Genomic DNA, 24957 nt, shown 5'->3' on the forward strand with positions numbered 1-24957 from the left:
CTAACACTGCTCTGATACCTCCACCAAAGTGGGTTGTGTGTGTTGAGATCTGCTGCCTGCAGGGAACACCTTTGCTCATTACGTCCTGCAACAGCAACTAACTTTAAGACTAAACCAGAATTCAGTCAGTTATAATACAACAAGGACATTTTCAGACCCACTCAGAGGCTGAAATGATAAGGTTAGTCTTCTCATAGGTTGACTAACCATGGTTGTAAAGGATTACCAAGGCATCACATCAGAGTGACTGGAAACCACACCGATTCATATCATATTAGTGCCTCTGTGAGCAATCATTTGGAATACGTAAGGTAAACTATACTTTTTAATCTGACGGTTACTGAGAAAATAGATGATCTGAGAAGATGTCTCAGGCACAGTCCTCATGCGGCTTCAGTTGTGACACTACTTTGCTCAGCATTTCTATATCAGCCAGTGCAAAAAAGCTCATACTGTTACAGCATGGTGGAAGGGGATCAGAAAACAAGACATTTGGAATTTCTTGAGCAATATTCTTCCTAATGTTCGTTATCTTATCTCTGAAGAATGCTGCAAATTCCTCACATTTGGAGGTGGAAAAGAGACTATCATCTACTTTAGGTGCAGGATTTATAAGGCTGTCTATTGTTGAAAAGAGGACCCTGGAATTGTTAGAATTTGTAGATATCAAATTAGAGAAATGATCCTTCCTATCATTTCATACATTTTCTCATCACAGTATGTGGCTCATGCAGCTGTATGACCTAAATACACCTGCTATCACAGCACTACAGAAACCTCACCCTAACCTTAGAGACATAACCTCCAAGTGCCCATGGTGAGATAGAAGAAGGGCAGAACCTTTAAAACAATAACGCTGGCAATCTTAAAGCAATTTGGTTCTAACACAATAAAAGTATCTGCTATTGTGAGCAAGCACGTCACCAGAGGAGGTCAGTAGAGAGGTGTTTTTTTAACAGTGGGAGTCTTGGGACTTGTTTTCTCTTGCATCTGGAGTGCCCATGTATATCAAAACATCAGGGCTCAGGTAACAGAAGCATGTTGGGTGAAATAAATGAGAGAAAGAAGGGAGTGAATAGTGAGTGAGTGAGTAACATTGCTTCTGCTGTAGTAGCAATTCCAGTGTGAAAAGAGTAAAAATGCATTCCGTTCAGCTTTGGATCAAGATAAGCTCAATTTAGCCGAGTAGGATTTAGTTTCTGCGACCGCTTCCACATGCCATGGCAAAATCCTCTCCTAGTTCTCTCAGCTCATTAAACATTTTGAATCCCTGTGTGATCAGACTGGAATGTGAGCTCTCATCACAGTATGTGGGTCTGCTGGTGGTTTCTGAGTGGATGGTGTCTATCTATCTATCTCTCTATCTATCTATCTAGAAGAGAAGGGAGGAGAGGAGGAGAAGAGAGAATCAGGAGCAAACAGATTGATCCATACACGTATCAGAGGATAAGACATATTAGCACACATACGACATGTGCATAATGCATTAGTGATACCACGAAACTTAAAAGAAAAGGTACATACATGAAATATACATAATTAGCAGTGGAAAATGGAGAAAATCATCATCATCATCATCATCATCATCATTGTTTATTCAGGGAGAATTGACTGAGCACAGGGCTCTTTTGCAGCAATGCCCCGATTGAGGCTACATAGTACAGAAGAACAATAAATAAACAAACCATAAACAAAACAAAATGGAGAGAGCCAGCATTCAATTCAGTATTGGTTAACAGCTTAGTGTGTATGCAGTGTCCTCATAAGGTTAGTATTATAAAGATAAGCAGAGCAAAGAAGCAGAAAACTATGTCAGATATGGAATTAGGTTATATTGGTATATATATGGTGTCCGTGTGCAGCATAGATTCTTAGGAGTGGGCATGTTAGCAGGTTTGTGCAGGTAGATCGAGGGGCGAGACTGCGGCAGCATCCCATAGTGGAGTCTAGAGTAGGAGGGGACGAGAAGGGACGAAGCGAGTGGACAGAGCTAGGTTACCTTATGTGTATGTGTAATTATAGGTTAGGGTGAGGAGGAACAGTGTAATCACAGCCATCAGTATTTACAAAGAGAAGATAGATAGGTTAGAAACTGTAAATCGGCCATACACACCGATCAAATTCATTATACTGGCATGCCACAGGCTATTAAGGGTAAGAGTTGATATGATTTATTTGATGATGCATCTCTATCAATTACAAGACAACGTCTACATAGTATACTTAACCTCTTAAGATCTTTCGGCGAAACTTTCGGAGATCTTTGAAACTCCCCACTTTCAACTCCACCCCACCCCCATACCAACATCGACACCATCCCAGGAGATTTCATTCATTCGAAAGCATTAACAGTCTGCTCACGCGGTTGTTGAGACGCACGCATGAACTACACATGACCAAGAGGAAGAGAGGCAAAATAAACACAAAGTTCACCAAAGGGACCAAAGACAATTTGACTTGCATACTTCACGGTTGGAATTTTCTCTCCATCAACCTCCAAGGTAAGGTGATAGGATTCCTATACAGTCAACAGATGTAGCTTGCCACGCATCAATGCCTACCAGGCATATAACTCTCCGATAACCATTGCAAATGTTTCTAGATAAAATGTGTAATGTTTATGATCTACAGTGATTGATCTCCCCTAATCCAATACATCACATGTTTTTTGGTAATGGAGGATTTCGGTTAATGTTTCACAAATGTATTATAGTAATCTCCAGAAATACTTTATTACCCCCATTAAGAATGTTTCACTTGCGTTTCACTAAGAGGACAAGGGTTTAAGTTCCCTCAACAGATACGTTGTTTTTAGAACATATAGTCACCTTATATAAAATATAGTCAACGCGAATATGTTCTCCACTCGCTGAAAATGTACTACTTCTAGCCATTATATATTACGACACTTTGCAAGTGCGGTCTTGTCAACTAGGCGATACAAGATTATGTCTTGTAGGCTAATGGGGCGCACGTGGTTTTATAATAATCACCTGACATAAAATGTATATGACATCGTGTTACCTCAACAGACTGACAGATGGTTGCTATAGGGACCTATCTACGTATCCTAGAGGTCTGCAGAGAGAATTTTCACACTTTTCGCTTGCTACAGGTGCCAATCGATCCAAGCTTTACGCAAACACGGACAGGTGCTTTTTAATGGTCTACACAGCGGAATCACAAGTAAGCCAGTATTTGAACGTGGTTTCCCTAGTTGGTGATCAATCGACAGTATTTTTCTGTTTCAACACTAGCCCGCACAAAAAGAAAAGACTAAATCGTTTACTGAGAACTATGCTCTGGAAATGTTCTTCTGGTGAGTGTTTAGTTTGGTGTTAAATATTAATTTTTATTGTTCAAATTGTATTTGTCCCAATTCATTAAGTTGAGGGAGAGGCCAGTATAAACTTACTTAGCATTCATCTTTCTGCCACCAAAACAATGAACTTAAGCAAAATAGCAGAAAATATACATTAGACAAATCACAGTACGGTCAATATAATATGATTCATCTCTGCCCTTAGAATATTCATAAAAGCTATGATTGTTGTTTCGTATAAAACATGTCTTATTTTTAGACATATCTTTGCAGGGAACCTTTGTGAAATCAGCTTTAATCATACTGATTTTTGTGTGTAGGATTTAGTGGCATCTAACTGTGAGGTCATGAATTTTGAATACTGTATTCTATTTCTGCTAATGAATCCCTAGATCCTACACACTGTGCCTTTAACTATATCTCAGCTGTGTCAGGGCAAAGATCATATCAGTTCTCCGGCCATAGCATTAATTAACATGTATTATTCTGTCAGGTGGAACCAGGTGTGTCTGATGGCTGCTGCCAAAAACACCATCCGCTGTGTACTTAAAGGGCAACAGAAAACTTTGCTGCTTTTAAAGTAGAAGTGGTTTTGAGAATTTCAATTCTGATATGCGAAATGTACCAAAGCGATTGAGAAAAACGGTGATGAATTGGGTTTCTCAGTGTATATTTTAGGCAAGGACAAAAATCAACATTAACAACATGACAATTGAGAAATCAGTAAGCCATTATGAATCACACCCACACTCTCAGGGCCAAGTCATACTCTGAGTTTTGCTTCCGTCTTCTCTTTAGTTTCCCATCAGTAAACCCATGACCTCCCTGTTCCATGTTGGCCTCTGCTTCTATTCTGTGGTTTGATCTGTGGTTTGATGCAGTAACCTGCTTAGGCATGCTTGTCTGGACAGGTGTTGCAGATATGGTGTCAAACAGCTTTCCCCACTGGAACAGAGATATACAATACTCGTCTCTAGACATTTAGGATTACATTTCATTCCATGCATATTCTGTAAACAGAGTGAACAAGTACGGACATTCGCTTTGGCCATAAAAATCCCATTGTTTTGATAATACCCTTGTCTGATTTCTGGATTAAGTTTGTAAATGATTTCGATCAAGCATGTAAAAACGTGTCCAATTTCACCAATGAAATGAAATACATGGCTTGAACAGAATATAAATCTGTTACGTACTTCACTGAAATTCTTCTTCCGGCCCACAAGCCTTAGAGAAGCGTTAGATGCTATATAAATCAATGCACCTTGCTTGGCCACTTGGCTGACATGTGGCGCACTGGAATCAGACGTCCTGTAGCTCCGTGGGTTTAAAGCGAGGACAGTGGACAGTGGACCTTGGAGCTTCTCCTTTGACACCTGTACTGTAGGTCATTGTTTAAAAAAAAAAAAAAATTTTAAACATAAAAACACAATGAGACAAATATCTACAAACATGTACGAGAACAACAACAACAAACAGTTGACAGGACACAACAAGGGGTGGGGGAAGGGTGCAAGGATGACACCTTAAGACAGCAGACTATTGCATAGACATGACATTAAGCAGAAATAAGTTAGTTACTATGAAACATGAAACAGGAGAGCCTAGGAATACCCCAGCAGAGAAGCTGCACGCTCCATGCTCAGCAAGAACTTATAGTCCCTCAGCCATGATTCCTTAGTGAAGCAAGCTGGTTTGCATTCCTTCCAATTTAGGAGTCTCTTTATGAGTCTCTTTGTGGCCAAACAGCCCATTGTCCAGAGCTGAACAGCAGTCCTTCCAAAAGTGTAGGTCATTGTTGGAATTAAAGTCTGCTTAGCAAATGAGCAGAAGTGTTCTGCTCATCTGAGTGGCATCTCTCTGGATAGACAAAGGACAAGTGAAATTCCTTCTTCTTCCTTCTGCTGTTGCTTAGTGCCTGAGACCCTGTGGTGGTATCCGAGGAAGCTGACAGAAGCTGCTGATTTCAGGGGTCCTACACTCCCCCACCATTACACACCATAATGTACCAGTCACCAACAGAGGAAGTGGCCTCTTCCCACAGATTCCCTGTCGGACCTATAGTTCCTTAGCCTGATGATGTCATACTCATAATTCTAGTCAGAATATGAGTCTGAGACCACTCCATTGGGCTGTGATTATGGGGCGTGTTTCAACCGAACCAGGAGAAAAAATGCCTCTTCGCTCAATTGGTTACCTACAACGTAGTATGTGACCAGGGCCAGCTGATAAATTAAACTTTTACCGGATCCCGTAGGAAGGAAGGCAAAAACATCTTTTCGATTGACAAATGCCTTAATCGCGTTTCTCTGTTCCTCTTTCAAAATGAATGCACTGTCAATGTCTAAATGGACTCGAATCTATACATTTCAGCTCTCCAGCGGCAGCCATGTTTGTTGTAAACGAATTCAACTCGTGTGTTGGTGACGTGCTTGATTACGTTACTGTTGATCATCTGTCCATCATCGTATAAAGCCCGCCTTGACAATTTGATTGATCCGGCAATGTCTGTCCTCAGATCATTTCTCCCCAATGGAGTAATGCCAGACCGAACTTCCCGACTTCAAATGTTGTGGGCGGGGCTAAGTTCGGTCTGGTATCCAGGCTAATAGTTCCTACTATCACCAGGAGACGGCACTTGTACATTTACAGAACTAACAGGGCCTGCAGACACTTCTGAAACAGTTCCCCATCCTCCTCTTCTGGTCTAACCCTTTCCCTTTCTCTCTTTTGTCTCTTTTTCCATCATCATTCTTCCTCCCACACTTTACAGGTTTAGAACGGTGACTCAGCCCACCCTAGGAGTCTCTCCCGGTTCACAGCGTTCCGTAGAAGAGCTGCATATCCGCCTACACCTTCAGACTGCTGGCCCTGCTGAGTGGAGATCTGGAGTTGGCCTCGCACATTGAGGGATGTCAGGAGGGTGTGGTGCACTGGGGGTCTGCTCCAGAGGCCTCTACAGCTGCTACTGGAAGCACTCCAGTGAAAGAAAGAGAAGAGTGAGTGATATGTCTATGTGTTATCTTAGCATAGAAGAGTGAGTGATCTGTCCATATGTTATCTTAGCATCCCTTCATCCCTGATGCTAAGATAACATATGGACAGACCACTCACTCTTCTATGCTAAGATAACATATGGACATATCACTCACTCTTCTCTTATATATAGTGACCCTTTACATGCCTGATAAAGTCACTATGGAGAAAAGTCTAGATAAACCTGCCTTGTGTTCTACAGCAGATGAACCTCATGTTGATCACAGGTTATCCTGCTCATCTGAGATTCTCCAAAGCCAGCGTGCAGCATGTCACTCGTAGAGAAACTATTATCGCTAGATTGTGATGATAAAACATCATGTTTGTAACTGATGTAACAATAAACAGCACTTGCACTGTCAGCTTAAGAGGTGAGTTTTAATCAGCTCTGAATTTGAACAAATGAAACTCTCGAAAGACGAAGCGAGGCACAATGAATGTCTGATTGCAAAAGATTCCAATCTTATCCCTTTCGCAGGTATTTTCATCATAATTATGACTATGAAAACTCTCTCGGAATGATTGTGCTCCCTTCATCACAGAATGGACCTAGTGTTTGGAGAACAACAGTCATTTAGACCTATTGAAAAAGAATGTTAATTGCACACTTGCTTACTGGAGCAGAGCGGCCCTTAAGTGTCTGTGTGGCAGAACTAATTGGGAACGTTTAGCTTTGAAGGATACCGTGCGCCCATGAAGAGAGACGCGGGTTCCCACAGGGAAGGGTGTGCTGTGCTGTGCTGTGCTGTGCTGTGCTGTGCTGTGCTGTGCTGTGCTGTGCTGTGCTGTGATGTGCTGTGCTGTAGTGTGCTGTGCTGTGCTGTGCTGTGCTGTGCTGTGCTGTGCTGTGCTGTGCTGTGCTGTAGTGTGCTGTGCTGTGCTGTGCTGTGGGCATGTCTTCATGGATTTGGGATAGATATCATGGGAGCGACCTGAGGATCAAGAGTGCCAGTCCAAACACTGGCAGCCTCACCCTCTCTCTCTCTCTCTCTCCCTCTCTCTCTCTCTCTCTCTCTCTCCCTCTATTTTCCTCCTCTTTTCTGTCTCCTCTTTTTTTTGTTGCTTTATTCCCTTTCTCAGGTAAATGTGCTTTATCTTGCTGTACATTCACTGCAGTTACTCTGTGTTGAGTTTTCGTGACCTTAGCTTATCTGTCTGGCCATGCCATGGGGGTTTGCCATGAGTGACAGCTCTCCCAGACTGCCCCCTGTCATGGACTGGTCCTGTCCAACAGCTCATGGTACTATGCTGTCTGGAGGGTTGAGTCCTGGCTGGTTCTGACCAGTGTAGTTCTTTGAGTTGACGGCGGATCTTGAGTGGGAGGGTAAATGTGAGTATCAGATGATATTGTTCTAACATTCCTCAGTGAGCCCCTCTCTTCTTCTCTGGCAGTGTGCTTGCTGTTGGTTCTCATTCGTTGCCGTGGCGACCCTGCTCAGCTTGGCATGGCTGCTCATTTGGATGGCTCTGTACAACTCCCGTGATGACATGAACACGTAAGATGTGAAATCCTCAACAGCACACTCACATACGTGCCACCCATCTGGCTATGTACTGAGTTCATCATTGAGATGACTGTATTGAATTAAGGCCGTGGATGTTGCAGTCTGCAGGTGCCCCTGCTCTTCTGTAGAAATGGAAAGCAGGTGGTAGCTTGAAGAAAGCTTATGCATTGAAAGCTCAGTCTGGTTTGTCATCTTGAACGCCTCAAGCTTACAGAACATTTCAGTTTTTCTCACAACTGACAACACACGACACATTTCCTGAGGGATAGTTTTACTTTAATACATGTGCCTCTAAAATATTAACAATTATGGTTTGAGTTCATTGGAAGAGACACCTTGAACTAAGACAAGCTGATACAAGTACTCTTGGGTACAGTCATAAATGACAGATTGACATTGTTCCTTTCAGGAAGGCCTTTGAAAAAACAAACAAGTGGATAAACTGGTTTATGGTGATAGTAATCATCTCTTCTGTGCTTGCCATTTATGCTTTCCTTCTGCTGGTGAGAAAGACATTATTGTTATTATTACTATTATTCTTATTATTCTTATTATTAGTAGTAGTAGTTAGTAATAGTAGTGGTGGTGGTATTGTTGTTTTTGTTGTTATTACATGAAATGGTCAAGTTATTACAAATTACCAGTTTTTTCCTTGCAGTTATTTGCACTTGTCCAGTATGCCTTAAAGGAACCCTTGGACCTGCACTGTGTGCATAAGGTATGAGGAACCCTTGGCCTTTGGTTCTCTTTGTGCTGTTATTGTTAATTGTTGTTAATAAACTGCATTTCAGCACGCTGGATTCTGTATGGATTGTGATGCTAGTTTGATGAAACGGGGGCAAAAGGCCCAGCTCTATTTTAGAGTCAAAATACAATTTTGTTGTTAAATGTCTACTGTACATGGTGTGTATTTGGAGCTCCTTCATGAGTGTGTCCGTCTGGTTCCACACAGGTGTTGCTGTCTGTAGGTCTTGTAATAATCTTTGCCGGGGTGATGGGGATAAGCCTTCAGTGGAAGAAGGAGTGGCCTACGGTGCCCTTGTTTCTTCAGGTATGCTGCACATGCACCTGTGGGGTGTTCCAGAAAGTTAATCTAGCCTGGCAGCGGTTACAGAACTTTCCAGAATTTGCGCAATCAACTCTGTGTGGGTTAACTGTGTGGGTTAACTGTGTGAGTTAAGCAATGTCAGGAAATAAAACACTGAGATCTCTTTCAATCCCCCATATGATAGCTTTGCGCAGCTTCAATAAGTAAGTTATCACAATAGATTGGATACAAATCCATAAGCGGCAACTGAAAAGTACATGAAGCGGGATAAAGCGAGGCGTTTTCAGGCTTAAATCACACAACAACAATAGACATCGCGTCTTGGTGTTATATGCGAGATCCGGGCTGATATCATTATTAGAGATTCAAATGGATCAACTCCATCAATTACTGCATGGTCGAATATAGTGCATGGTCCATTGGACACGGCATACCCATACGGAGCCTACGAACTGCCCTGGTCTCCAAACACAGGACCCCACCCGGCCCTTGTGTCAGGCAGGACGTACAATAAAGCCAGCTCACACACCGTTAGCTTTCTCTTCTCTGGACTCTACTCTGACTCCGGCTAACCCAAGTCTGCACATAGAATAACTGTACATCGCTTACCTGGCCCGTTAACAATGTTTAGAGGCGTCGCCTCAGACTCTTTGTTGTTGATCCGGGGAGAAGTCATAGTCAGGATTTCCGGAGTTTAATCCAGCGTGGAGACACCCTGGAGCGTGTGGCTCAGAGAAGGGCCTACCTGACTGGAGGAAGGTCCAGCGTGGAGACATCCTGGAGCGTGTGGCTCAGAGAAGGGCCTACCTGACTGGAGGAAGGAGAGGATACAGCACAGAGGTGTGGACCACCCACCAGTCTGAGGAGGAGGCACCAATCCCCAAGCAACAAATATAGAAATAGAGAAACGGAAATAAAATGTCCCTCCACTTAAGGAAACTAATTTAAGCTATATTGTCCTAGAGCAGAGGTCTTCAACCGGGGGTCCGCGACCCCCAGGGGGTCCGCGGAGGTACTGCAGGGGGTCCGCCAAATTATTTCATCTGAAGCATTTTTTTCTCTCTTCCAAAAAAATTAAAACGTCCAAAAGACTACATAAACATAAACAGAACGTAAAGATTGCGTTCTATTCCTTAAAAATAATACATAGGCTACCCATGAGTCTTCACGCGATCATTTGATCATAATGGCAACATATGCACTTTTAGCTACATTTAGCTATCTGGTGCCAAAAGACGTTACCTGCCATAACCATACAATTTGAAATAATTGATCGTTTTGTAATTTCTCGGAACAAAAGCTCCTCATCAGACACCACTGATGGCGGTTCAGGTGATCTACCTTCCATGAACAGCCAAAAGTGCAAACGGGAGAAGACACGTAAATATTCAGAGAATTATCTGAAGTTTGCCTTCACCTACAAAGAGACCGATGGTGAAGAATTAGCAGTGTGCGTGGTTTGCTCTTCCGTGCTATCAAACGAAACTATGAAACCATCAAAGCTGCAACGACACTCAAAGACAACCCATGCTCACTTGAAAGAAGAAAAAAAACATTTAATATTTCCCGTTTAAAATCTTTTGAGGGCCAGCAGACCTTGATGAGACAATCAGCCAAAGTGTGCGAGCTAGCTTTAACAGCCTCTTATCAAGTTGCATTACGTGTCGCTCAGACCAAACAGCCATACATAATTGCGGAAAGTTTAATATTGCCAACAGCTAGTGATATGTGCAAAACAATGTTTGGGAAGGATGAGTACGTTATTTGGGAAGGATGAGTACGTGATTTGGCAGCTGATGTGAGGGCACTACTAGTTGCAAAACTCCCGAAGGCAGATTATTTTGCACTACAATTAGATGAATTCACCGATGTGTCAAACGACGCTCAGCTTTTTTGTGATTTGTCGACCAAAATGAGATGCAGGAGGGATTTCTATTCTGTAAGCAGCTGCCTGGAGGTAAAAAAAAGTTCAGAGATTTTCAAAGTGATCGACAATTTTTTCCGTGAACATGATATACCCTGGCCAAAATGTGTCGCGATGTGCACAGACGGGTGCAACAGCCATGTATGACGCACTGCATGCTTCATAGGGAGAATGTTGTTGTCAAAGACATGAATGATGGATTCTCAAACGTCAGATCTCTCACTAGGTATGAGATATTTCATCCATACTTAAGCTTCTCAAGCTACTCCATTCTTTGTCCCTCCCTAATTTAATACAGAGTGATGGCTAACTGTAAGGGAGAAAAAATGTCAATAATACAATAAATTGAAACGAGTTGTGTGTCACAGATGATTTGTAATTCTGTTCAAACGTGTGTAGGGGACAGTGTGTGTGTGACTGACACTTAAATCCAAATACATTTTATGAATATCAGGCCCAAATTTGGGGCGGCAGGGGTGGGGGTCCCTGCTCAGTGTCTCTCTCAGCCAAGGGGTCCTTGGGCTGAAAAAGGTTGAAGACCCCTGTCCTAGAGAATAGGCCTCCCTCCAGAAACAAAGAGATTTTTACATTTTTTATTATTTACGGCCTAAAATGGATCACAAAGGGACAATTAAGCTTGAGACTCAGTTGACTGAGCATCAACTTAAGGTGGAAACCTGCTGTGGATTATACTTAGTATCATGTCATATCAATATTCCTATCACCAATATTGCTTAATAACTATGGAATATCAGTATTTGTCTTTTTTGGGGAGAAATAAAAAAGACACAAATGCAATAAAAAAGTATTTAATTAAAGTGATTTTTGCTAATTAGATCTCTGAACAATTTCTAGCACTGACAAATCAGCAGTTTAGGTCATCTTAAACTTAAGTATGTTTCTATGAATATGAACTGAGCCTAACATACCCAGGTAAATGACTTAACCCGCCTTCTGGAATACCCCACTTAGGAACCTCCATTTTAGAGCGTTACTGTTTACGTCCTCAGAACATACATTATATGCAATACATTTAGTTAAGAATACAGATTTGCACACTGGTTTGTTGAAGGGAATTCTCTGTCTTGTTAAAGGCCTGCCTGTCAGGTGTCATTGAGCGTGAGCAGCGGATTGGTTCTCTGTGTGATTGATTGTGTGTCTCATGTTCTTGTGCTGTGTCCACCAGGCCACAGCGCCCTTTCTTCAGCTGGGTGCTGTGCTAGCCGTGACCCTGCACAGCTGGCTGCTGATCAAGAGTTACCACAGAGCTCAGAGGAAAGGTCAGTTGGCATGATTCAGCTCTTAATGATGTGCCGACACCCACTATGATAACGCTCAAGATGAAAGGTCAGGTGTTTAGCAGACGCTTTTATCCATGCGACTTACAGGGACACCTTGCAGTGGTTTGAGAGTCAAACCCAGTTTGGCCACTTTTACAGGGACACCTTGCAGTGGTTTGAGAGTCAAACCCAGTTTGGCCACTTTTACAGGGACACCTTGCAGCGGTTTGAGAGTCAAACCCAGTTTGGCCACTTTTACAGGGACACCTTGCAGTGGTTTGAGAGTCAAACCCAGTTTGGCCACTTTTACAGGGACACCTTGCAGCGGTTTGAGAGTCAAACCCAGTTTGGCCACTTTTACAGGGACACCTTGCAGCGGTTTGAGAGTCAAACCCAGTTTGGCCACTTACAGGGACACCTTGTAGCGGTCGGGAGTCAAACCCAGTTTGGCCACTTACAGGGCGGCGATGCTAACATGTGCTGTGTAACACTACAGATAGACTGGCCTGGGAACACCCAACCTGTGAAAGGCTAGCTCAAAAGAGAGAAGCCACTACTGTAACGATCTGCTCCAAGACACAAGCACTCTCCGTGCTGCAGCTCTGTGTAGTGCACTGAATATGAACTCAGAGTGTTTGTGCAGTGAATATGAACTCAGAGTGTTTGTGCAGTGCAGTGAAGATGGTGTGAGGCTGAGGCTGAGGCTAGTGGAGCTAATGCTGTCTGTCTGTCTGTCTATCTGTCTGTCTGTCTGTCTGTCTGTCTGTGTGTCTGTCTGTCTGTCTGTCTGTCTGTCTGTCTGTCTTCCTCCAGCGTCGAGGGCTTTCATCCTGCTGTCCTGGGCAGCTGTCTCATTGGCGGTGTTTCTCTGTCCTCTTCTCATCCATGACTTCTGTCCTTGCCTGCTGGAGGAACTTCCCCCAAAGCCTGCCCTGATTGGACATCGGGGTGCACCAATGGTGAGCAGACATGCAGAGAAAACAGGGGTTCTCTGTTTCTGGCTCGGGTTTCTGTTTTGAACAGCAACAACCTCTCTACAAAGATAACAAGGCTGGACCGACCGGTATCTGATTCTTCCTCTTCAGTTTGTTTCAATAGTTTGGTCCCTAGTTTAGTCCTGGTGGTCAAAACGGCCTATTCTGCCCGGGCAGCTTGTTAAACTAGATATATTATTATCTGACAGGGAACATTTGCATGCTCCAATCACAGACCATCAAAGGCCACAAAATAATATGTTCCCTTTATTGGAAGAGTGGTGCATTATGCCATCATATTTCTGGATTAGCGAGAAAGCAGGATCGGTTATGGGTTAATGCAATGAATCTATCTCAGACATCCTCAAAGTTAACACACATCCCGGCAGGCTTTTTTTTATAAAGGATAACATGTTTTCATTTTAAAGATTAAACCCCTTTATAGACTCCTGATAAACTCATCAAAATAGCATCCATGTTGTAAATACACAATAATGACTTTTCTTGTCATTTCTCACATATTGTAGTCTAATTAGACCAAGGCAGCTGACCCACACTAGCTCATTCTCTACAAAAGACAGAATGCAGAAAGAGATTGCATTCCGGTTGGTCTGGGGGTTCAAATTCATCAACATGAACATGGCTCGTAACCTCCCATATCTTCTGCGCTCCACATTCATGCAGGCTACTGGTCAGTGCTGCTCTTGCAGTTCTTTCTCTGTCTCTGGGGGATGCCACATCGTCAGTGTATCTGCACATACCGTCACCAGTAGCCTTGTGTTATGCAAATGACCACCTTTATATGTGTTCACTCTCTCCTTTTGACTCAAAGCTCAGCTAAACAGCCTTTCAACCGGCTCGCTTCTGTTTGGGTTCTGGATGCATCTACTACACAAAACAGTCTATAGTTTGTTTCCAGAATAATTGCAAGCAGAAAGACTATGCAAAGGATACAATTTCAATGTAATTAACTTGGAAGACCATAGTTACCTGACATGAACGTAATATGCTGTTGCAGTAAAAGTTCCTCATCACTACAACATAACCGTTTTACAGTGTAACTAATCTGAGAAATCCCCCTGTTCTGACATGCAGAAGCGTAGCATACCCAACGTTGCTGCAATGCAACAGTACTGAGAAGCGCCGGTGGCGCGCGAGCACTTTCACTGGATGCATAAGTTCCGTGTATCCATCTACGTTGTCTCGTGCAAATCACGTCGCGTAGTGGACGCAAGCTACCGCTATGGTATAACTGTCTGAGGGGCAGTCTGCATGGAGCACTACTGGGTTAAAAAAGTTTCTGGAACTACGACTAACCTGACAGACGCATAACAGTGAGTCAAGAAAGAGAGCAATTATCAAGCTCTCAACAGGAAACAATTGGCTAGTTAATGTCATCTAACCAAAATATGTTATAGCAACACGGATATTTCGGTTTGATGTACTGAAGCGATACAGTCTAGCTATTCGCCATGGTCCACAAATATGGTAAGTAGTGTCAGATGTAAGTAGACATTAAGTGTTAACTCAACAAAATTGTTTCGAACTTGGTTTAACCAACGAGCTAAAACAAGTTTGAAAGAAACAAATTCTGTATCCTCAAAAGTACATCGCACAGTTCTTCATCAGCGTTTTCCGTTAACTAAACGACTGCCGTTCAGAAGTTTAAGGAAAATATTAGTTTTACGATATTGCTCTGAATCTTAAAATTTGTCAAAATTGTCTGTGGAAAGCTAACCGCTCTTGTATTTTCGAGTTGTATTTTCAACCATAACACTCGTTTGGGAGACTCCCATGGGAAACAGGAAGTATTTTTCCTTATATGATTGCTGCCAGGGATTTTTGGGGACTTGTGGGGGCTCAGGTTTGGGACAGTTGGTTGTTTCAGCTCAGAATCTCACGGTTATAAGTTACAATATAACCTTTCTCTCCATGGTAAACCAAGCAGCGTGCAAAGCATTATCTCAGGGACAAAATGTCCAGACCAATTATACAAATGATGATGATACAAATGTAACAGACAATATTCTTTCAGATTCAAATGGCTGCAGTCCATGACTGGCCTAATGCAAAAAGAGTGCCTAGGTCGACATCTCATCCTTAACTTTCATTATGAAGACATTTGCTAAGGGTTGCTGTGTAAATGAGGAAGGCAAATGTGCTGTCATTAAAATATCTGCCTGCCCTGATCTGCAGACACAGAGCGAGCAGTGGGACTGCTGTCAGAGTACCAGGCCAGCCTCACCCACCCAGAAGAGGAGGCTCTGAAGAACAATGTGGGGAAGGTGTCTGCCATCTTTGGCAGTCAACTCTTTCAAGCTCTGCTGGGTAAGACAACGAGACAGTCTCTCTAAAATGCTGCAGTTGCTGGCCTGTTCCTGTCTGCCCTGTCCTCTCAAAGAGAATGAGTTGCTTTGTAGTGGCCACCGCATTCCAAGCATGACCACAAAGCTCAGTACAAAATATTGCTTGTGGTTACAATGTGATGCACTGCAGTGCCCGCTTGATTTTGATGTGCAGAGACAGCCCTGGAGTCCCAAAAAGGGCCTTTCCAAATAACAGAGGCCTAATCCAAATGTTCTGGGAACAAGGTGGCCACATGTGCTTTGGTATACAGCTCTCAAAATGAAGTCTGGTGAAGCCTTTCAGAGTTGACCTGAAATAGGGATTATTGTTTCAGAGTGGTCTGTCCTGCATATTTCCTCTATCTTAGGCCACCAGACTAATCTTGTTGTGCGCATGAAAGGGAAATTGATTTTGGCCAGGATCTGGCTGCAGGAGGTGGGTCAGGTGACATTTATTTGTGTGTTAGGTCAAGAGTCTTTCAGACGGACGGCAGAAGATTTACTCTGCAGCCCCCCTGCAGTCACAAGTGCATACAAGTTTTGAATGACATTTGATATTGTGTCCTCATTATGTCTGTTTTAACATGGTTGCTAGATTGCTTTAAAACAGAAGTTGTCAGAGTAAAAATGCTTCTGAAGCTTTTAGAACTGACATTGTCATCCGGAGTCTCAACGTCCACAAGGTTCAACATTCACTTGAGGGAACGTGTCCTTTTAGCCGTGTCAGCACCCCATCAGCACTGTCTGTTTCACTGATTTAGCCCAGTTTCCCCATCTTGACGTCTCCTCACAGCCCGCATGTGGAAGTGTGAAAGATGAGTTTGCAGAGCAGATGTGTGCAGGACTGGTTGCCAAGTGGGGTCACCCAGTGAAGGCCAGTGAAGCCCAGTGAAGCCCCAGTGAAGCCCAGTGAAGGCCAGTGAAGCCCAGACAGCCCAGTGAAGCCCAGTGAAGCCCCAGACAGCCCAGTGAAGCCCAGTCAGCTGTCAGCCTCTTCCCTCACTGCGGTGCGCTGGCTCGGAGGCTCTGGTCAGCCGCCACTGCTCAGGAAACATATTAGTACCAATAAAGGACTACTACTACTACTACTACTAGTTCCATTAACCAATGCTTGAGTGGCACTGCTGTTAATTTCCTTGCCCATGCCGTAATGATACTTGCCCATGGGTCTGCTGCTGTTGTCACTACTAAGGACTACTGCCAGGGTGTGTTTGCATGGTGTGGGGAGGGGGGCGGTTGTCATGGTGTGGGGAGGGGGGCGGTTGTCATGGTGGAAAGAGAAATGTACCCTTTTTTGCTGTTGGAGGTGCTCCATCTATATCCATCCTAATCAAACATGAGAGTTTGTATGTAGTGTGGAGACTACATTATACATAAAAGAGGCATAGATTGAGAGGAGACATGGAACAGAACGAGTTGTGATGACGTGAGTCGTGACCTGATTGAATGGTTGGCTTTCATAAGCCTTTTCAGTACATCTCATGTGGAATGCACACAGAAATCAAAATCCTGTTATACTGTTTTGATGGTGTGTAGAATGTGGTACAATTTTCATTCTTAAAAATCTCTTACAAACGTGGTGCTTTAGCAGTGTTTTACAGTAATGAAAGGATATGCTCTTGCTCCTTAGTACTGAGGCAGCGACATTTTGTATGGTTTGTTTGAAACTGCAAGCATTTGTATTATCAGTTGGAATTGTTCATTTTAGATTAGGCCTGTCTGGAGCGGATCAGGATTCCATTCATTCCAGAAAAGAGGCTGGATTCCCAGTAGGAATGTGCAGGCAGACACATAGAGGTAGATTCCACAAACAAACGCTCCAAAGCCCGTGTGCAGCCCCCACCTCCCTAACGCGGAGCCTGCCCCCCCCCCCCCCCCCCCATCCCAGCTGGGAGCGGCTGCAGGACACTGCGGCAGAGAACTGCAGCAGGACAGACCATGGCTGTCCACACTCCCAGGCCCAGGAAGGCTACAGGGTCATGTGAGGCTCTCACTGGTGTGTGTGTGTGTGTGTGTGTGTGTGTGTGTGTGTGCGTGAGCAACATGTGTTTTCAGTCAGAGGCTCACACGCCCCTTAAAGAATGAGTGGGAACAATGATGTCAGCCGGGTGGTCAGTCACTCCCTCCACTCCAGTTAACCACCCTGTAATTAACGTCCGGTGTTATGCTCCACCTTTACAAGGAAGCAGTAGTGTGGAAACTTCTATGTGTTCTATGAGGTGAAACGTTTCCATTGCTGTTGTTGAATGCCATTTCTAAGGATGCCCAGAGCCAGGACCAGCGTGCTGTGCATGATCAAATAGGATGGCAGCCAGTATTCTTAGTACTGCTGGTGGATTTAAACACCTGGTGTGATTGGATGTGTGTTAAGGTCGATTTGTAGGTAATTATGGGTGAAGGGGTTTCTGTGTTTCTTGCATGCCAATGGAACCTTATTCAGGGACTGTATAGACTGTATCGGGGTGCTCAGAAATAGATGCTTGCATATTGTGTGACTGTTTGGAGGGAAACTTAGGGACTTTTCAACCTGGGCCCTATTTTTTGCGTCCAAACTTTACTAAGGACAATTTACGATCGAAATTGGCCCAGTATTGAGTTAAAACTCTATAACCAGCCTTTACAAGACGGCTATACAATGGAATCCCATGGGGTAAGCATCAGGGCCAAAGTAAACCTCCTTATTGACAGGCTCATAATGTTGTTATAAGCGTCAGGCAACATGGAAAGATATACCCTTATCAGAGATAGACCTGTGTCTGCGTACCTCAATAACTGATCCCTACAGAGATAGACCGAGTCTGTTTACTTCAAGAACTGATCCCTTATCAGAGATAGACCTGTGTCTGTTTACCTCAATAACCGTAAAGAAACTTGAAGATGACTGTACAGTTTCTGTAGTTTACGTTTCTGTAGAAAATGACTGTAGAAACAGACACAGTCCCTTTCAACAGTTTCTTTAGAGTTATTGAGGTAAAGAGACAAAGGTCTATAGATCAGTTATTGAGGTAAACACACACAGTCCCTTTCGACAGTTGCTTTACAGTTATTGAGGTACGCAGACTCTGTAGGGATCAGTTATTGAGGTAAACAGACACAGGTCTATGATCAGTTATTGAGGTAAACAGACACAGGTCTATCTCTGTAGGGATCAGTTATTGCGGTACGCAGACACAGGTCTATCTCTGTAGGGATCAGTTATTGAGGTAAACACACACAGGTCTAGGATCAGTTATTGAGGTACGCAGACAGGTCTATCTCTGTAGGGATCAGTTATTGAGGTAAACAGATACAGGTCTAGGATCAGTTATTGAGGTACGCAGACACAGGTCTAGGATCAGTTATTGAGGTACGCAGACACAGGTCTATCTCTATCAGTTATTGAGGTACGCAGACACAGGTCTATCTCTGTAGGGAGCCTTTCCCCATGTAGTCAGACAATTATAATTATATTATGATCCTGTCAGTGGCATAAAAAAGTCGTCGGCTTTGACGCAGATACCAGGATTACATGGGATAGCCATTTTGCAGTTGCTGGTTATAGAGTCCTAACTCAATACTGGACCGTTTTTGATTGTTAATAGTAGTTAGTAGAAGACTGAACCCAAAAGGTCTAAAAATATGGCCCAGGTTGTAAAATCAGTCCGTTTCCCTTTAAGCCATGTGTAAGGGGCCCCGATGAAAATGACTGTGTGGTGACCAAGCCCTCCCTCTCCCTGTGATGCACCGTGGGATGGGAGGAGGTCCCGTCTGTCTTGATTGGGCGTCTGCATGGCTGCACAAACTCAAACAACACCCCCCCCTCCCTCCCTTACTGCAGACTCATCCCTTTGTCCCCCAACACACAAACATGTAGGGGCACACGCAGGCACCCCCCAAGCACCCTGTTAGCATGGCCACAGAGGGGGGGGTGCTGGGATTAGACCTGCGTTCCTCCCTGAGACCCCTGGACTTGTGACCCACATTTCCCCAGTGTTCTATCCTAATGAGGGCTGCATTTCAGCAGGAAGAGTCTCCCTGAACCCCCTCTGTGCTCGGAGCAGAAGAGTCTCACTGAACCCCCTCTGTGCTCGGAGCAGAAGAGTCTCACTGAACCCCCTCTGTGCTCGGAGCAGAAGAGTCTCACTGAACCCTCTCTGTGCTCGGAGCAGAAGAGTCTCACTGAACCCCCTCTGTGCTGGGAGCAGAAGAGTCTCACTGAACCCCCTCTGTGCTGGGAGCAGAAGAGTCTCACTGAACCCCCTCTGTGCTCCGAGCAGAAGAGTCTCACTGAACCCCCTCTGTGCTGGGACTGGGAGCAGAAGAGTCTCACTGAACCCCCTCTGTGCTGGGACTGGGAGCAGAAGAGTCTCACTGAACCCCCTCTGCGCTGGGAGCAGAAGAGTCTCACTGAACCCCCTCTGCGCTGGGAGCAGAAGAGTCTCACTGAACCCCCTCTGTGCTCCGAGCAGAAGAGTCTCACTGAACCCCCTCTGTGCTGGGACTGGGAGCAGAAGAGTCTCACTGAACCCTCTCTGTGCTCGGAGCAGAAGAGTCTCACTGAACCCTCTCTGTGCTCGGAGCAGAAGAGTCTCACTGAACCCTCTCTGTGCTCGGAGCAGAGGCCTGCTGGGCTGGAGATCCCCCCTCACACTCAGAGTACTGCTCTGGTGCTCTGCTGCGCCGTCACTGCTGGTACTGGCGGGGCGGTGGTGTGTGTTTGGGGGCGGGATGAGATTGGGCTTGTGTGTTTTGTGCCCCAGCCAGGATTTTGTGTGCTCTTGGAGGAGAGACTTGGAAGAATTCTGGTACATTCTTTGGAAAGTTGGAGAGGAAGAAAGCACTTTTATGTGGCTATGAGTTCTCATTCTTTGGTACAAAATGAGTGTTGACTAACAGAAATCTGTGTGATAAATCTTATGTGCCTTAACGCAGATCTATCCTCTCCATCCCAGACAATAAAGATGAACCTAACCTAACCTAAGACTAATGCGACGGCTTCATAACTTGAGTTGTATTTTGTTTGTTAACACATTTGTGACTATTCATTCTTCTCTATCTTTAAAATAGATGTTTATTTGTTTGTGATTGAACTTTTTACTGAGGGTTTTTGAAGACAAACAAACAGAACAAGAACACAGACACATTGACCATCATCACCATAAAAATCAATCAATCAATCAATTCAATCTTATATAGCGCTTCTCTATATACCCGAAGTCGCTTACAGAGTCCAGAGTCCAGTAGTCATTCATACACAGTCATACCATAAACATACGACAATACCAAAGAAAACAAGACAAGACAGAAAAATAAAATGGCACAGTAACAAAGACCCATTCTCACCGATCTGTAGGTTACGAATATCTATCACTGTTTTTGCCCAGTAAATGCAAATATTGTTTGACGGCATTTGTTTATTGTTTTTTTATGATCATGAAATTAAATGCCCCATGATGCATCGTAGTCAGGCCTATTTTCTACGTGTTTGTCTTTTTGTGGAATGTTCTGGATGAGTCTTGGTCTTGGTCATCATTCTCACACTCTTTTGGAGATTCACTCCACTCTTCTGCATTAAACAGAAACAAAGCGTTTGAGTCTGGAGGTATTTGTTGGGCAAGGTATCATTTCTGCGTCTTGGCAGCCTGTGCTGGGCCCATCTCTGCAATCTCAGGGCTGTGTAAATCTGTGTAAATCTGTGTAAATCTGTGTAAATCTGTGTAAATGTGCAGAGGCGTCGTTCATCTGACATCTAAATCATTCCATTGGTTATCAACCTGGATGAGGTGTCACCAGGCACTGCCGTGAGGACAGGCCTAATCACGGCCTTTTAGTTTCACTGCGGTGAGGACGGGCCTAATCACGGCCTTTTAGTTTCACTGCGGTGAGGACGGGCCTAATCACGGCCTTTTAGTTTCACTGCGGTGAGGACAGGCCTAATCACGGCCTTTTAGTTTCACTGCAGTGAGGACGGGCCTAATCACGGCCTTTTAGTTTCACTGCGGTGAGGACGGGCCTAATCACGGCCTTTTAGTTTCACTGCGGTGAGGACGGCCTAATCACGGCCTTTTAGTTTCACTGCGGTGAGGACGGGCCTAATCACGGCCTTTTAGTTTCACTGCGGTGAGGACGGCCTAATCACGGCCTTTTAGTTTCACTGCGGTGAGGACGGGCCTAATCACGGCCTTTTAGTTTCACTGCTTTTTTCCCTCTCTTTTCACACCACCACTCTCTCTCTTTCATCTGGCTCTGGCCAGCTGGGCAACTCAGCCACGTCTGCCCACACAGCGCTCTCCTCCCACTCGCTCCGACTCACGCAGGCTCACACACACACACACACACACACACACACACACACACACACACACACACACACACACACATAGCTAGGCCGATGAGTCACGGAGCCCAATTCTTCTGCCACTCATCCCACTGCACCCTGCTGGAACTCTCAGGCTCTGCCCCCCCCCTCTCTCTCTCACACGCGCTCTCTTTCTCTCTCTCTCTTGCTCTCTCTCTCACACGCGCTCTCTTTCTCTCTCACTCTTGCTCTCTCTTGCTCTCTCTTTCTCTCTCTATCTTGCTCTCTCACTCGCTCTCTCTTGCTCTCTCTTTCTCTCTCTCTTGCTCTCTCTTTCTCTCTCTCTCTTGCTCTCTCTCTCACACGCGCTCTCTTTCTCTCTCACTCTTGCTCTCTCTTGCTCTCTCTTTCTCTCTCTATCTTGCTCTCTCACTCGCTCTCTCTTGCTCTCTCTTTCTCTCTCTCTTGCTCTCTCTTTCTCTCTCTCTCTTGCTCTCTCTCTCACACGCGCTCTCTTTCTCTCTCACTCTTGCTCTCTCTTGCTCTCTCTTTCTCTCTCTATCTTGCTCTCTCACTCGCTCTCTCTTGCTCTCTCTTTCTCTCTCTCTTCCTCTCTTGCTCTCTCTCTCTTGCTCTCTCACTCGCTCTCTCTTTCTCTCTCTCTCTCTTGCTCTCTCTTTCTCTCTCTCTTCCTCTCTTGCTCTCTCTCTCTTGCTCTCTCACTCGCTCTCTCTTTCTCTCTCTCTCTCTTGCTCTCTCTTTCTCTCTCTCTTGCTCTCTCTTTCTCTCTCTCTCTTGCTCTCTCACTCGCTCTCTCTTTCTCTCTCTCTCTCTTGCTCTCTCTTTCTCTCTCTCTTGCTCTCTCTTCCTCTCTTGCTCTCTCATGCGCTCCCTCTTTCTCTCTCTCTCTCTCTTGTCACTGCTCTCTTTCAGAGACACACACACATTGTTACTAATTAATCTCTTTCTTTGTCTTTCACACACAATCTCAGCACACACACATGAATTTAGAATGTGGGAAAATCACGCGCATACTCACACACACCCTCTGCGTGCGTCCACACACACACGCACACACACACACACACACACACACACACACACACACACACATGCACAACATGAGAAATTAAAATGCATTTTGAAATTCAGACATGAGTGTGGGGAGTAGTGTATGAGTTTTGAAGCAGAGAGACCATGGACCATATGCCACACCATATAGAATTCACCCATAGCGTAACATCATTGGGATTCTCCCCAGCCCCACAAGTGCACACACACACGCAGGTACACACACACACACACACACGAAGGTACACACACACACACACACACGCAGGTACACACACACACATGCAGGTACACACACACACACACACACGTACGCAGGTCAGTGTTGTGCATGAACGCATTCAAAAGAACGCGTTCATTGAACACGTTCATTTTTATGAGAACGATGAACTGAACGCAACTTCATGACAAATAATGAATTTGAACGGTGAACACGTTCATATTATCTGAGGTCCAGCGCCACTGAGGTCTAGCTAAAACATTACGGAATGTTTTCCTTCTGCTGAGGAAAGACGCTGTCTAAATCGAATGCTTGTACCATGTCGTTGCTCAGTACCTGTTAAAAAGGCCATAGTAACTATTTGTTAAATTGCCCAGACAGACCATGTTTCGGTAAATGACCATATTTGGTAATTGCGTTGGTCATGTGACTCCACTTCTCACGTTGCAATGTTTTGATATCGCTTCATGGCATATTTAGATGGAGTAGCAGTTAACTTCGGGCATATTTTCACATAATTGAACGTTGCACTTTGTTGAAGTTGTGTGCGTCCATGTATACGTGAGTTTGACTTTGTAGCCTACCTTGTCAGTATGTGTTTGTTATAGTTTAGCTTTCTCATCATTGTTACGAGCACTGTCACTTAATTGATCCAGCATGATGCACTGTTCATGAACTCGCTTAGCATAAGCTGCTAATGTACAAATACGAGTGTTACAGGGTTTACCTATGCTAACTTTTGAGCGGTCTTTCATTTAGTGTACATGCCCTTGTTGATCTGAGATTAAGCCAGTAGCATATAATTGCTGAAGAGCAAGTTATTATTAGTTCCCTGTATAATTCATTATTTAAATGGTACTACATACTAATTAAAAAAAAAAATGAAAATGAACTGAACTATGAACTAGTTCAGAATTTAAATGGTGAACTATGAACGTGAACGATTCATGTTTACTTGTATGAACTGAACTTTGAACTAGTTCATGAGAGATGTGAACGTGCACAACACTGACGCAGGTACACACACGCACACAGGTACACACACACTCAACCACTCGACAATTTGCTATGGCCATAAAGAGGCTCACCATGCCACTCCCATCCTGTCCACCAGGGGGTGCTGTTGGTGGGGCTGATCAGAGGCTGCTTGAGGCGCCACATGTAGCAATGCTAAGCTAACAGCCTGCCCCGAACTCAAACCACCAACCTCATCTCTCCAACAATCAAACATCTGAAATAGTTTTAGCCAGCCTACACATTTACAAATCCTCACAAGGGTAGCTTACACAGTATGTGGATAACCATAGAACAAATAGCCATCAAGAAAAGCACAACAAGTATGAATGAATGAATGACAGCACCTGACCACACTCACACATTTTCCAACATATGAGAAGTAACATTTACATTTGTGTAGAGCTAGAGCTTTTGAGGGCTGCTCTTTTCTTTGGGCTTTTTGTCCGTTACTTATGCTGCTAACTTATCGTCCATTACTTATGCTGCTAACTTATCGTCCGTTACTTATGCTGCTAACTTATCGTCCGTTACTTATGCTGCTAACTTATCGTCCGTTACTTATGCTGCTAACTTATCGTCCGTTATTTATGCTGCTAACTTATCGTCCATTACTTATGCTGTTAACTTATCGTCCGTTACTTATGCTGCTAACTTATTGTCCGTTACTTATGCTGCTAACTTATCGTCCGTTACTTATGCTGCTAACTTATCGTCCATTACTTATGCTGCTAACTTATCGTCCATTACTTATGCTGCTAACTTATCGTCCATTACTTATGCTGCTAACTTATCGTCCATGTGCTGAAGAACACTTTCTGTCCATTACTTATGCTGCTAACTTATCGTCCGTTACTTATGCTGCTAACTTATCGTCCATTACTTATGCTGCTAACTTATCGTCCATTACTTATGCTGCTAACTTATCGTCCATTACTTAT

General features: G+C 44.2%; 2 protein-coding genes across 4 annotated transcripts in view; both read left to right on the plus strand.

Annotated features, from left to right (window-relative positions):
* The first annotated feature begins 1691 nt into the window (after positions 1-1691).
* On the plus strand, positions 1692-13332 carry LOC116225169 (glycerophosphoinositol inositolphosphodiesterase GDPD2-like). 3 transcript variants are annotated; one of them, XM_031587057.2, is made up of 8 exons: positions 1692-2501; positions 6096-6321; positions 7751-7854; positions 8273-8366; positions 8522-8581; positions 8816-8914; positions 12022-12115; positions 12929-13332. In XM_031587057.2, exons 2-8 carry the CDS (start codon positions 6235-6237, stop codon positions 13132-13134), a joined length of 744 nt encoding a protein of 247 aa, XP_031442917.1. In that variant the 5' UTR covers positions 1692-2501; positions 6096-6234; the 3' UTR covers positions 13135-13332. The 3 variants fall into 3 exon arrangements, with proteins under 3 accessions (XP_031442917.1, XP_031442916.1, XP_031442918.1); XM_031587056.2 differs by lacking the exon at positions 1692-2501 and adding an exon at positions 3002-3319; XM_031587058.2 differs by lacking the exon at positions 1692-2501 and adding an exon at positions 3002-3186.
* Positions 13333-14365: 1033 nt separating this feature from the next.
* Positions 14366-24957, plus strand: part of LOC105913078 (disks large homolog 1-like) — a 16208-nt gene continuing 5616 nt past the window's right edge. Inside the window, exons 1-2 of the mRNA XM_031587063.2 lie at positions 14366-14577; positions 15286-15417. Coding sequence (XP_031442923.1) covers positions 14562-14577; positions 15286-15417 — 148 coding nt within the window. The 5' untranslated portion in view covers positions 14366-14561. The remainder of the gene's footprint in view (positions 14578-15285; positions 15418-24957) is intronic.

This window comes from Clupea harengus, chromosome 20 (genome assembly GCF_900700415.2).
Source record: "Clupea harengus chromosome 20, Ch_v2.0.2, whole genome shotgun sequence".
Classification (NCBI taxonomy): domain Eukaryota; kingdom Metazoa; phylum Chordata; class Actinopteri; order Clupeiformes; family Clupeidae; genus Clupea; species Clupea harengus.

Excerpts from the sequence above, each read along its gene's own strand:
- LOC116225169 (XM_031587057.2), top strand. The coding sequence starts at position 6,235 with ATGTCAGGAGGGTGTGGTGCACTGGGGGTCTGCTCCAGAGGCCTCTAC. Across the intron at positions 6,322-7,750 it reads CCAGTGAAAGAAAGAGAAGA|TGTGCTTGCTGTTGGTTCTC; the intron begins GTGAGTGATATG and ends CTTCTCTGGCAG. Across the intron at positions 8,582-8,815 it reads ACCTGCACTGTGTGCATAAG|GTGTTGCTGTCTGTAGGTCT; the intron begins GTATGAGGAACC and ends GGTTCCACACAG.